Source organism: Microchirus variegatus (assembly GCF_963457635.1).
Source record: "Microchirus variegatus genome assembly, chromosome: 3".
Taxonomy (NCBI): Eukaryota; Metazoa; Chordata; class Actinopteri; order Pleuronectiformes; family Soleidae; genus Microchirus; species Microchirus variegatus.
This window is the reverse complement of record NC_139804.1, coordinates 36,927,675-36,941,273: the sequence shown is the minus strand read 5'-3', so window position 1 is coordinate 36,941,273 and position 13,599 is coordinate 36,927,675. Positions and strand designations below refer to the sequence as shown.

The 13,599-nt window shown below is 41.0% G+C and overlaps 1 protein-coding gene across 1 annotated transcript; it reads left to right on the top strand.

The window, feature by feature from the left end:
* Positions 1-6,875: 6,875 nt before the first annotated feature.
* On the top strand, positions 6,876-9,368 carry foxa3 (forkhead box A3; the record flags this gene model as incomplete). Its single annotated transcript, XM_083886117.1, has 2 exons — positions 6,876-6,950; positions 8,046-9,368. The coding sequence occupies 2 exons, from the start codon at positions 6,876-6,878 to the stop codon at positions 9,366-9,368; spliced, it is 1,398 nt and encodes a 465-aa protein (XP_083742243.1).
* Positions 9,369-13,599: the final 4,231 nt, after the last annotated feature.

Below are 13,599 nucleotides of genomic sequence, written 5' to 3'. Positions count from 1 at the left end.
ATACCAACCAGTTCTATCGACATTATCGGACCCTGTCAGACACCTGACTGAAGCTGCAAAGACTGCCTTCACAAACTGTAATTATTCATTTGTATTTTTTATTTTTTTCCTTCTTCTTCTTCTTTTCTAAATCAGTGTTGACTTTGCCAACTTTAAATGTACATTTTGTCGAATGTGAATTCAAATTTCTATGATCACTTTAAAATTATCGGAGCTCACCCTTGCCAACTCTGGAACACAAACCTGTGTCAAATTTTCATTTCAGAAAACAGCAGAGATTTTAGCGAATCGTCACCACAATTATTATTATTATTATTAGTTTTTTTTTTTTTTATCAAGACGGTGAATGTGTCAGTGAAAACAGCCATCGCGACGTACTGCTGGAATCACATATTCAGGACCAATCGTCGATTGAAGAGCGGCTACTTCTGTTGTTCATTAGCATTTGCGGCTGAAGCAACAAATTGACTTCACCAGCTTTTTTTTAGCAAGAATGTCTCTGCACTTTAAGAAAAGATTTTCAACAAAACAAACCATTAACATGTCCTTATTTCTCCATATAGCCACCAGTAAAGTAAAGCTAGGGTATGTAATATGTGTCTGACACACTTTTAATATTATTTGTGGAAATCCTCTTCATGTCCAGATAGTCAATAAAGTCTAAAATAAATAAAGTAACCCTGGCAATAACTGACCTATGACGACCCATGCTACAACTATACAGTGCTATATCATTACTGCTGATGTGATAGCACATGGGTGAACCTAGCATATGGATGCTAAGTGTTCCCAAACACACAGAACGTAGCTATGTTTCAGTTACTATTGTTGCCGGCAACGTGAAAGCACAACAACGTCAACACACAAACGCTAAAAAATGCAGTTCTGACCATTATGTTTGTTTGTGAACAGACTGTGCAGACGTGCGGCACGAGGTCTCGTCTCAGACAAACTCAAAAACAATCGTGAAAAGTTGAGTGCGAGGATGATCAAGTAGCTTAAATTTGAAAGTTGTGTGCGATTATAGTTTTAAAATGACAATAAAAAGCACAGGATGTGGACGGTAAAGCCAGCAGTGACGCGTCCCTCTCTCCCTCTCTCTTTCTCGTTAGTCGTTTTTTTCATCCACTTTCAACTTTGACCCCAGAGAAAGGCGAAGGTTCTCCGTGTAGAAACGACGACGACCTGTTGATCCGCCACAGAAACTCTGTTTTAAACGTTGCTTTCATACGATTTCCAGCCCACGCTTCACCTCGAATGTATATGAAGATTTATCTATTGATAGACCGAGGACTATATTTGATAATAGAATGTTCAATGTTATATATATATATACTGTATTCACCCCATAATTGTATGTATGTGCAATCCTTAGTCATAGTATATATATATACATATATATATATATATATGCAACAGTTTGGTCATTAAAATGACAGCATATCATTTTCTTAAAGCGAGAAAAACCCCATCGATAACGAGTTCAGTTTAAATTAAACAGCATTATGATTTTTGCTGTGACAGACAAATCGCCAATATTTTAATATTGTTCAATTGATTTGAGTGAGTTTTTTTTTTTTAAGTAAGTTCTTTGATTTCAGCTGTTTAAGTGTGAATATGTTAATAAACTGAATATCTTTGTATTCTGGTCAAAATTTGGAATTTCAGGAAAAAAGAATTGATATTTTACACCATTAAAAAAACAATTACTTGATTGACCAAGAAAATAATCATTTGTCCTAATTGCACTGAAATGACTCTTACACATCATCACCATACTTTTAATCCTGTTTGTCACATTGTAACGGTTAAATATACACACACACATTAAAATAGTTTGTTTGTGGTTTGTCTCTTTATGTGCAGGATGTACATGTCAGTACAAAAGCACACACACACACACACATAAGCCAAAGGTCATTTTATGCCCAAACTAATGTGTCTGGATGTAAATGTTCTATGGAAAAAGAAAAAAAAGAAGAAGACGTATATATATAAATATATTTCTTGGTGGTCGACTGATGTACTGATGGGATTTGACATGTCACCGTCTAAGTAAAGTGTTCAGCACAGGACTTCTACTCTGCTTAGATCAGGTCTGTCGTGCGTGTGGAATTAGAAGAAGTGGAATTGGAGTTTTAATATGCACTGATACATCATGCAAAGCCCTTGTTAAGTGCCTTTTTGTAAATGTTTACCGTCTGTTTGTGTGTGTGTCTGTCTGGGAACCTCAGGGGAAGTAGGAGTGCAATGGCTTTTGTTTTCATTTTTATTATTATTTTATTGCCTAGTCAATGATCAACCTGAATCTGTTTCCCTTCGCTCGCCATCAGACGACTGTTGTTGTAAAAGTTGGTCGGCCAGTCATTGTTTGGATATTGTCTTTCTTTCTATCGCTCTGTCTGTTTATTTTCTTTTGGTGTTATTTTTTTTTTATTATTATTTTAGACCCGTTTTTGTTGTTATTGTATCTTCATGTACAAAATAGAAACACAGGAATAAATGGGTTAAAACACTTAGAGCAGTTTCTCTCCTTCATAAGTTTTATACAGCATTAATCAATCAAGGTTATATTATATTACCTATAGTTGTATTTATGGCTTTAACGTGGTGTTTTTTTTTTACTGACTTTTATATTTAAATTCCTGATTATTATGTCCCAGCGTGTTCCTGCATGTAAGGAGGAGAAAACACTACGTCATGTTTGGTGAAATCAAAATGAGTTTATCACTAATATACTTTTGACTTGTATTACAGTACGTTTGTAATTAAACTTGTTTTGTTAACTCTACAGTCTTTATGTTTAAAACACTAATCTGATGTATGAGTTTAGGCTTTTTGAGGATAAAGACCTGGTTTTAGGGCGAGGGTTAGGCATTTAGTTGTGACAGTTAGGGATGTACTGTGTCTATGAGTGTCCACACAAAGAAGGCAAGACCAGTGTGTGTGTGTATATATATATATATATATATTGTGGACTCAAACGTAAAATAAATAATATTTGACATAAAAGTCACTGAAACATTATGTTTTTGCAGTTTAAGAAGATTAAAAAATGTGTATGTAATGATGAACATCCACACCATTATTTACTCTATTTCTTTTAGTTTAAAAAGGATAGATAGGTAGATATTAACTGGCATAATTAAACGAGTCTTTAATGTGGGTTAATGTATAAAATACAGACTGTAAAGCAGTGTTTCCCAACCCTGGTCCTCAGGGGAACACTGCCGTGCCATGTTTTAGATGTTGCCCTGCTCCAAAAACACCTGATTCAAATAATAAATGGACATCAGAACTTTTGTCATTTGTTTTTCAAATAATTTAATGTTTCAACATTTGTCATTTAAAAGAAAAAAAATTTAAATTTAAATTTTGGACAATTTTTTTTCAAAAAATGTAATGTTTCAACTTGTTAAAAAAAACTTAAATTTTTCAACTTTTGTTAAAAAAAACTTACATTTTTCAACTTTTGTCAATTTTAATATATGTATATGTATATGTATATAAATTTACATTTTTGTCAATTTGTTTTCAAAAATATAATGTTTCTACTTTTGTTAAAAAAGACCTTACATTTTTCAACTTTTGTCAATTTTAATATATGTATATGTGTGTGTATATATATATATATATATATATACATTAACATTTTTGTAATTTCTTTTCAAAAAATGAATGTTTCATCTGAATGAGGTGTTTTGGAGCAGGGCAACATCTAAAACATGGCAGAGCAGTGTTCCCTGAGGACCAGGGTTGGGAAACACTGCGTGTAAAGAACCAATTGGAGGAAGTAACAGGGCAGTAACAGTTGTGTTTGGCTGCGACCACACGATGGCGCTCTTACACCTTTGCAGTTGTGAGGCTGAAGACAGCAGCAGCAGCTCTGCAGGACAGAGTGGATCCTTGTATCATGATCAGAAAGAGACAGAGGGGGGTCACTGTATGTCTGGAGCGCAGTTTTAAAAAATAACCTGACAAAGTTCGAAGTTAGTTTTCTGAGAAGACAAACTGATATTAATTGATGATGATGATGATGATGATGAGGGGTGGGTGGGGGGGGGGGGGGGGTGTCTCCTGGTATAGAGGCCGATCTGTCGCTTCCTCCATTAGCAGCAGCAGCTCGTTCCAGCTTTTGTTAAACCAATTATAGAGGTGTTAATGGACGATGGCAGCGCCATTGGCATGAAAAACGGCCCGCAGTGAGAGGAGAGGATATGGCTGGACCTAAGTTTGGGAGGGAGGAGGGGGGGGGGGGGTTCCTTAAAGGAGCATTACACCAATCAAATGTCCGCATACATGAAACAACACTTCCATCCATTTCTCAGAAAAGTGCGTAAAACTTGGATATTTTTTTGGGGGGTTTGTTTAAGTGATTCTGAGTGTGGATGTGAGGGAACAGGTGCAACAGGTTTGGATGTGGATTATTGTATTATTATTCATCTGCATGAGAACATGGAGTTAATAACGATCTGTTCTGCTGCTGAGATTAAACTCCATGTTTCATCATCATTATAATGAATCATTCTTCACGCGTTTAAAGAATGAGTGAATCCAGAGGCTGCTGGAGGTCAAAGTTGACCATCCTATTCATCTCCAAACATAGAAAAAGACGAAGAAGGAGAATCTTTTTTTTGGAGGGTCTTTAATTACATCATTACAGACGCGGAGGTGTGAGCTCATTCCGCGTGTTAATCGACTTTGACAGCCTTTTGCAAACAGGCGATGATGGCGCAGACTGTGCAGGTGAGAGCCTGTGGAGTCTGAGACGTGGAGATGTTTCCTTCTCTCTGCAGAGCTGCAGCTCAGACATCACCACGACTGAGTGATGAATCAGAGAGAGAGAGAGAAAAAAACACCACATTTGCAGAATGAGATTTTTGAAAAGGGCGAAACACATTTTAATTTAAAAAAAACCTCGACATAAAAACGTCTTTTCTTCCACTCTGCATATTTTCTGCAGCATCTGCACGCGGACGCTCCTTCCTGCTATTTCTTATTTCCTTTTTTTTCTCACCGTCTAATCCCATCGACCTCCCGCCTGCGCATCAATTACATCTCCATTGAACAGTCATTAGGACGAGGCATTGACATTCACGGGCCTCCGTCTGCACCGAGGCCTGATGTGTATTCCGCAGAATGCAGCAGTCAGTCCGGCGCAGATGCGGCGTTTACTGCGGGATTACACATGGTGTTCTTAATGCCGTCTGTGACGGCTCTCGCGAGTTAAATGAAAATTACGCACGGAATTTACGCACAGGCGCATCCAAACGGAGCCAAACGGAATCCATGTATGTATGTATTTATTTATTTAGAGGACAAGTGTCAGTGAGAGTAAAGACACTTTGCACGCCCTGAAAGAGAACTCCTTAAGGCGGCATTTGCGCACGAAAAGACAAACTGTCAAGATTTATAATGATATTTGCGTATTTTTTCGTTCCTTTATGTGGCCAAAGTTTAGTTTGTGGGAAGGTCCGTGGCCGTGGTTGGTGGGAACTGAAGGTGCCTGTTGTTGACTGATTATAATCTCTGATAATCTCACGTTTTTCATTCATGACCGTGATATTTGACTATCACGAGTCCGAATCTGGAATAAACTCGGCGGTTATTACAATGACGGGCCCCGAGAGAGGGTGTTACAGGGTTCACGGCTCCTCAGAAGTGATAGCCGAGAGAATTAAACACTTTCACGCCCTCATCACCCACACACACACACACCCGCTCACACATGCAGGGATTTCAATTCTTTTAGACAGCTGAAACACAACTTTATCCCTAACTTTAACATTAAAAATGACCTTCTGCCACACTAGAACCAGGCTTTGGTCCCAAATAGGACTAGTGGTCTTGACAAGGTGAGCATTTATGCCAAAAAATGTCCTAAAAAAAAGATGAAAATGTAAGTATAGACACACAAACTGACAATTAAACTCCTTAAATGACAGCACACAAAAGCCAAATCAAATGTAATCAAACTGTGTTTTATCAAGATAAAATACAAGAAAAACAAATATTAAAATGGAATAAAAATATGTACTTTATTAATTTCCCCAAGGGGATTAATAAAGTATATCTATTTGATAAAGTGCTGTACATGTGCACTGTTTATAAACCCATGTTATCTTCTATCTGCAGATGAGAAGGAACTTTTAACCACATACTTAGACTTTAACTTTATATCAACGTCTTAGAGAATAAAACAAACCCACTTTGCTCTGTGGCTGCAGGAGCGTGGGACAGTCCGTGGCGCGGTGGGGGGGGTGGGGGGGTGGGGGGGAGCCCCGCTCCAGGTGCAGCCGCGGGGCCAATATACAGCACGCCAGGGGGCCATGTCGGCCTTTTTTGCGGGGCCCTTCCTGAATCCTCAACACGGTATATTCAAATGTGAGGCGCGGGGCGGGGCCTGTGCGCTCGTATAAGAGCAGCACGGCCAAGTTCCTCCAGTGTATTTGAGCTCAGCAACGTCCTCCTCCTGCGTCCTGAGGCCCCGGCACCTCAGCTCATCTGCTCAGACACAACCAGAGAGAGAGAGAGAGAGAGAGAGAGCAGGGTTTAGAAAACAATGGACGAGTGAAAAGACACGTTCAAAAATATTGACTTACATTTGTGTCCACGAGCGCAGCGACTCGCCTCCATTTGGCGTTTTTTTTTTTTGTTTGACTCCAAAAACTTTTTTTTTTTGTTGGATCGAGGTGGAGACAAATCTGTGTTTGGATTTCTCCCTGAAAACTTCCAGCTCTGCGAAGGATTTTATTTTCTAATTCATTTCTTTTTCTTGTTTTTTTACCTTTCAAAAAAAAAAGAAAAAGAAAGAAAACCGAGAAAGAAAACCCGGTCCTGCACAAAGATTTATCCTCCAGAGGTTTGTGTTGGGGATGTTGAGCTCTGTGAAGATGGAAACCCATGATCTGCCATCAGAGTGGAATACTTTCTACAGCGAAGCCAGCGAGGTAAAGACACCATTCACACTCTGTTCTTTTACTTATTGACTTATTTATAGAAGTAAGTTTGCACGTTTTAGAGCTTTATTAAAATAAAGAAGTTTCCTCATACGACAAATCCATATTGACGCAAAGCAGAGAATCTGTACGAATTAAAACCACTTAAAGAGAAATATTACCGTAAAACAAGAAGTTTAAAATAAGAATAATAATCTGTTGGCAGCTGCTCGTTTTTTTTACACTCAGTAATAATGAAAAACTGTTTTTAATTTGCATTTCTGATCTAAGCAGATTTAATTCTATACTTTCACGTTATTTCTTTTTACATTTTTATTACTTTATTTTATTTTTTGGAATCGTTCCTTTATGCTGCGATATATTTCAGGTGCAGCACAAACGGCAACGCTAAAAAAGAGAAAGAAAAGAAATAAAAATGCATCCAGAGTTGATTTTATCAGCAGCTTCAGTTCTCACCTCTCCTCGACCTGATGAAATTAACCAACATGAAAGACTTTGATAATATTTAACCAGTGATCGGGCTCACAGTCACCTTCTGTTCCCTCTCACTCTCATTCACCAACACTTTTATAGAAACGCTTATTCTGAAAGATTCACATTTATCAAACACGCATAAAAAACAGGAGAAATAATAATAATAATAATTATAATATAATAATAATAATAAAAAAATCAAATCCACTTTCGTTACAATCTTTAACAAATTCGTTTGCATGTATTTTTTTTTTTTTTTGCGGAAGCAGCAGAGGAGGCCGTCTTTCTGAGCCGAGAGGCACCGTGACGCGCTTTTTACGCATTTTCAGGTTAACATGTCCGTGTGAAATCCATGTCCTCTCTGCGCACTGAGAGCCTCATTGTGCATTGATAAAGAGTCACTCGCTTTTTTAAATGGAGTTTCTATTCATAACGATTTTAAAGAGAGGAGGGAAAACATATCTATATTAAATCACACTGTTACAACAGAGCTGTTTATGATAGTTGTTTTTAAAGGGTTTATTTTTTTTAAATTTATTTTTAAAGTGTTGCTTCTCTTTGTTGAATGTTTCCTTGTGAATAACCAGATGTCGTGTTGTTGTTCCTCTCCAGATGTACTCATCTCCCGCCACCATGAACTCTGGTCTGGGTTCCATGGGCTCCATGGGAACCATCAACAGCTACATCAACCTGAACCCGGCCACCGCCTCCCCAGCAGGCATGAACATGGCGTACCCCAGCTCCTCCCTCAGCGGTTCATCGCTGGCGTCCATGGCGTCCGCGCCCGGCCACATGTCCCTCTCCCCGGTGACTTCTTCCCTCAACCCGGGCTCTCTCGCTCAGCTGGGCCCTGCTGCGTCCAGCTCCCTGGGCTCCCTGTCCCACTACCAGAACATGGGCCAGTCCATGAGCCAACTGGGATACCCCTCGACCGGCACCCTGAGCCGCGCCGGGCCCAAGGAGCTTCCCCCGAAGCCGTACCGACGCTCCCTGACCCACGCCAAGCCGCCGTACTCGTACATCTCCCTCATCACCATGGCGATCCAGCAGAGCGGCTCCAAGATGCTCACGCTGAACGAGATCTACCAGTGGATCATGGACCTGTTCCCCTACTACCGCGAGAACCAGCAGCGCTGGCAGAACTCCATTCGCCACTCGCTCTCCTTCAACGACTGCTTCGTGAAGGTGGCTCGCTCGCCGGACAAGCCGGGCAAAGGCTCTTACTGGACGCTGCACCCGGCGTCGGGCAACATGTTTGAGAACGGCTGCTACCTGAGGCGGCAGAAGCGCTTCAAGATCGAGGAGAAGCTGAAGAAAGCCGGCAAGAGCCAGGAGGGCGGTTCATCTAAAGGAGGCCACGGTGGAGACCACCTGGTGGGGGATCACAGCCCCACGGGTGGATCAGAGGGCGCCGACTCCGCCCATTCAGACCACTCCCACCCGGGCTCCTCGGACGACCAGCCGCTTTCCAGAAACTCCCTGGTTCCGCTCGACCGCCCGCCGCTGTCGTCCTCACACCTCCACAGCCCACCCATCTCTCTGCCGCCGTCGTCCTCCACCTCGTCCTCCATCCCTCCCTCCTCCCTGTCCCTCTCCGCCGCCTCCGCCCCGCTCCTCCACCCCCAGTCCCTGGCAGGTGGCAGCCACCTCCTGGCCAGCACCATGCACCAGCACATGGACCTACAGAACGACGCCCTCAAGTCCCTGGACCCCCACTACAACTTCAACCACCCGTTCTCCATCACCAACCTCATGTCCAACGAGCAGAAGATGGACCTGAAGTCCTACCAGGACCAGGTGATGGCCTACAACAGCTACACCGGCGGCTCTCCTGTGGCGGCCAAGCAGATCTACGACAGCCCCGGGCCGGCGGCCATGGACTCTGGTGCTTATTACCAAACTCTGTACAGTCGCTCGGTGCTCAACGCCTCCTAAAGTGGACGCTGACCCGCACATCTCCACACACCTGTGTGTGTGTGTGTGTGTCGTGGGTGAGCCAAGATGGAGACTTTCCTCTTTCTAAAATGGACACCCATGCTCTCTTTATCTTCCTCTAGCTTTCTGTCCTGGTCTCTGGCTCACGTCCAGTGGCCTTGAAAGAGATCTAAAATGGCTGCCGTGTTTGAAGGACTAAAGAACCCCCCTCCTCCTCCTCCTCCCCCATCTTTTTTTTTTTTTTTTTTTAATTTAACCAGCTCTAATGAACATGGAAAGTGGGGCTGGTTTCACGGAGGACAGGAAAAAAAAGAGGAGAAGTGGTCACTGATAATGAAGACATTCGTCTCACCGACGTAGACGTGAGATCCCGTGGTGGCAGAGCACACTGCGCGGCTAAATTGGCTTTTGTACAAACTGTAAATAGAGCTAATGTGTGGGGGGAAAAAGGATATTTGCATTTATTTATGAAGGGAATAAATTTTAATATATCGTGTTTATGTGCTCTATCGACAGTTACAACCCAAATGTGACTTCTTTAAGAAAAAAAAAAAAAAAAAAAAGTTTCAGGTTACTGCTTCAGGCAGGTGTTACTGCAGTGGGAGACAGTTGAGTACATTTCCTTTTTTTGTTACAACATTTCATGTGAGGTCTGTCCATCGATGTAAATGTAGCTTATTAATAAGAAAAATAAATAAGAAAAGAAAAAAAATAACGTGTAGTTTTGTGTGATATGATGAAGGTTAAACATTAAAAAAAAGCCATTTTGTCATTGATGGAGCACAGAAAATTAAAAAAAACAGACAAAGTAACTGTGGTAAAAACAACTTTTTCTTTCATTTTTTTTTTTTTTTTTTTTAAACATTTCTGTTATTCATGGCCCAGAGTCATTTCCTGTTGTTACCTATAAAAGTGCATCGGAGCTACATGGTTTCCCACAGACAGAAGGAGGTGCATGGGAGAATTCAGTCAGTTACTAAAAACAGTGGCGGGGAGGAGAGAGATGCACTATGGGAGGATTTACATACAGTACTTTGCACTATGGAGCTCCCACTGGTCAGGTGGGCTGATAGTGTGTGTGTGAGTGTGTGTGTGTGTGTGTGTGTTACAACAATACTTAGATGTGAGAATGAATGACCCCCTTTACACTGTCAGTGCACCCGCTCAGTGGGATCAGTGGAACAATGTCACAGGTTGTGAAATGACCCCTCGCCGTCCACTCACTTCCTATTTTTTATTATTTTTATTCATGATCCGACCGATAGAGAGAGAGAGAGATCGATCGATCGAAGTATTGACGATCGATTGAAGGATTAAAAACAGAAGCAGAGGACACGGAAGTTCCAGGTCACGTGTTTGTCCTCTGCAGAGCATTATTCTATAGTTTCAAAGAGAAAGTGTCTTTTATTTAAGCTATGTTCCTTTTCAAACTTTGAAAGTGTGCCGATATAATATATTGTTGTTGTTGTTTTTTTTTGTCGTCGTTTTTTGTTGTTGTTGTTGTTGTTGTTGGTTTTAAATGTGATTGAAATGATTCATGTTTTCATTTTTTCTTATTAAAAAGGCAAAATATGTGGGGAAATATGGTGTTTTTGCTTCTTTTCTCCTCCGTCGAAGGCGTGTCGCACACAGACACACACACACAGAAACACACACACACACACACTGTCTGCTGTAGATTACATGTATTTTTTTTACTTTAACCTGGTTAATGTTTAAACACTTTTTTAGTTTGATATCTTTATTAGTAAGTCGTCGTAAAAAGGAAAATACTACTTTTAATAGCAGCAGTTTAATAATTTACTAGGAAATTTACCCAGTGTTTACCCAAATTTACGAGAAACTGCGTCATCTTGTAGTAAAACTGATCATCTTTCGTTTTAGGAGCATAGTGTTTTCCATTTAATCCCAGAATTTGTCATATTTTACCCATTTCCTCTTAACCTGTTTAGAGCTGCAACTAACGATTATTTTTATTTGTAATCGATTAATCTGTTGATTATTTTCTCGATTAATCGAAGAATCGTTTGGTCCATAAAATGGCAGAAAATGTAAAAAAAAAAACATTGATCAGTGTTTGTCAAACCTGGAAATCATGATGTTCTTGAAATATCTTGTTTTGTCCACAAACCAAAATGATTCAGTTTTAAGGATTTCTTTGTCAAAAAACTATATATTCACATTTAAGAAGCTAAAACAATCAGAAATCTTCAAACCGATTAATCGATTATCAAAATAGTTGGCGATTAATTTAGTAATCGATTAATAATCGATTAATCGTTTCAGCTCTAAACCTGTTCAATTACAAACCTCTTCTAAAACCAAGGGAAACAAACGCTGCATTTTCTCGTTCAAAGGAGCGACAGAAAACCTCATGTTTCTGATTCCTGTGAGCCCGTGTTGTGACATACGGTAAATATTAAGCAACACTCCGGTGAAAAACAACCTCACCACCAGGAAAAGCTGAGTGAGGACCTCAGAGTGATCTACCCAGAGAGCCTAAACATGGCCCATTACAGCTTTAACAACTGGGACAAAGTTAAGTCTGTAGGTGGACGCCTTGTTACAGTCAATCAATCAATCGTGCCCTCGATTTTGTCTTCTCCACCTGGCTGACGAAGGCGCCGAGGCAGGAATAGCAGCATCTTGTTGAAACAGCTCTTGACCAAATGACTGTAGTGTGCGACATGTAGGACTGTTAGACTAAACATGGCTGGATCACACTGAGAGCCTCACAGACAGACACACACACACACACACACACACACACACACACACAATCACACACAGCGAGACGCAGATCATTCCAAAAACCACTGACCTTCCTCTGACCCGGCTCTAAAACAACGCTCATCAAATCCAAACAAAAACAAACAAAAACAGAGTGTATTTAAACAGAAGCAGGAGATTATTTAACTGATCAACTTCATTTATTATTCGTCTGATTCATCAAATTATTTTTATTTATTTATTTATTTATTGGGAATAAACTGTAAACGCATGAGATTCAGCTCTTGAGTCACGATTATAATAAATGTGAGGTTAAAAAACAGCTTGTATGTAACGTAGGGACCTACCTGTCTGTCTCTACTCTACCTGTCTGTCTCTACTCTACCTGTCCGTCTCTACTCTACCTGTCTGTCTCTATCTACCTGTCTGTCTCTACTCTACCTGTCCGTCTCTACTCTACCTGTCTGTCTCTATCTACCTGTCTGTCTCTACTCTACCTGTCTGTCTCTATCACCTGTCTGTCTCTACTCTACCTGTCTGTCTCTACTCTACCTGTCTGTCTCTATCTACCTGTCTGTCTCTACTCTACCTGTCTGTCTCTATCACCTGTCTGTCTCTACTCTACCTGTCTGTCTCTATCTACCTGTCTGTCTCTACTCTACCTGTCCGTCTCTATCTACCTGTCTGTCTCTACTCTACCTGTCTGTCTCTACTCTACCTGTCTGTCTCTACTCTACCTGTCTGTCTCTACTCTACCTGTTCTGTCTTCACATCTACCTGTCTGTCTCCATGTCTACCTGTCTGTCTCTATCTACCTGTCCGTCTCTACTCTACCTGTCCGTTTCTACTATACCTGTCTGTCTCTATCTACCTGTCTGTCTCTACTCTACCTGTCTGTCTCTACTCTACCTGTCCGTCTACTCTACCTGTCCATCTCTACTCTACCTGTCTGTCTCTATCTACCTGTCTGTCTCTACTCTACATGTCTGTCTCTACTCTACCTGTCTGTCTCTACTCTACCTGTCTGTCTCTATCTACCTGTCTGTCTCTACTCTACCTGTCTGTCTCTATCTACCTGTCCGTCTCTACTCTACCTGTCCGTTTCTACTATACCTGTCCGTCTACTCTACCTGTCCGTCTCTACTCTACCTGTCTGTCTCTATCTACCTGTCTGTCTCTACTCTACATGTCTGTCTCTACTCTACCTGTCTGTCTCTACTCTACCTGTCTGTCTCTACTCTACCTGTCTGTCTCTATCTACCTGTCTGTCTCTATCTACCTGTCTGTCTCTACTCTACCTGTCTGTCTCTATCTACCTGTCCGTCTACTCTACCTGTCTGTCTCTACTATACCTGTCTGTCTCTATCTACCTGTCTGTCTCTACTCTACCTGTCTGTCTCTATCTACCTGTCTGTCTCTACTCTACCTGTCTGTCTCTATCTACCTGTCCGTCTCTACTCTACCTGTCCGTTTCTACTATACCTGTCTGTCTCTATCTACC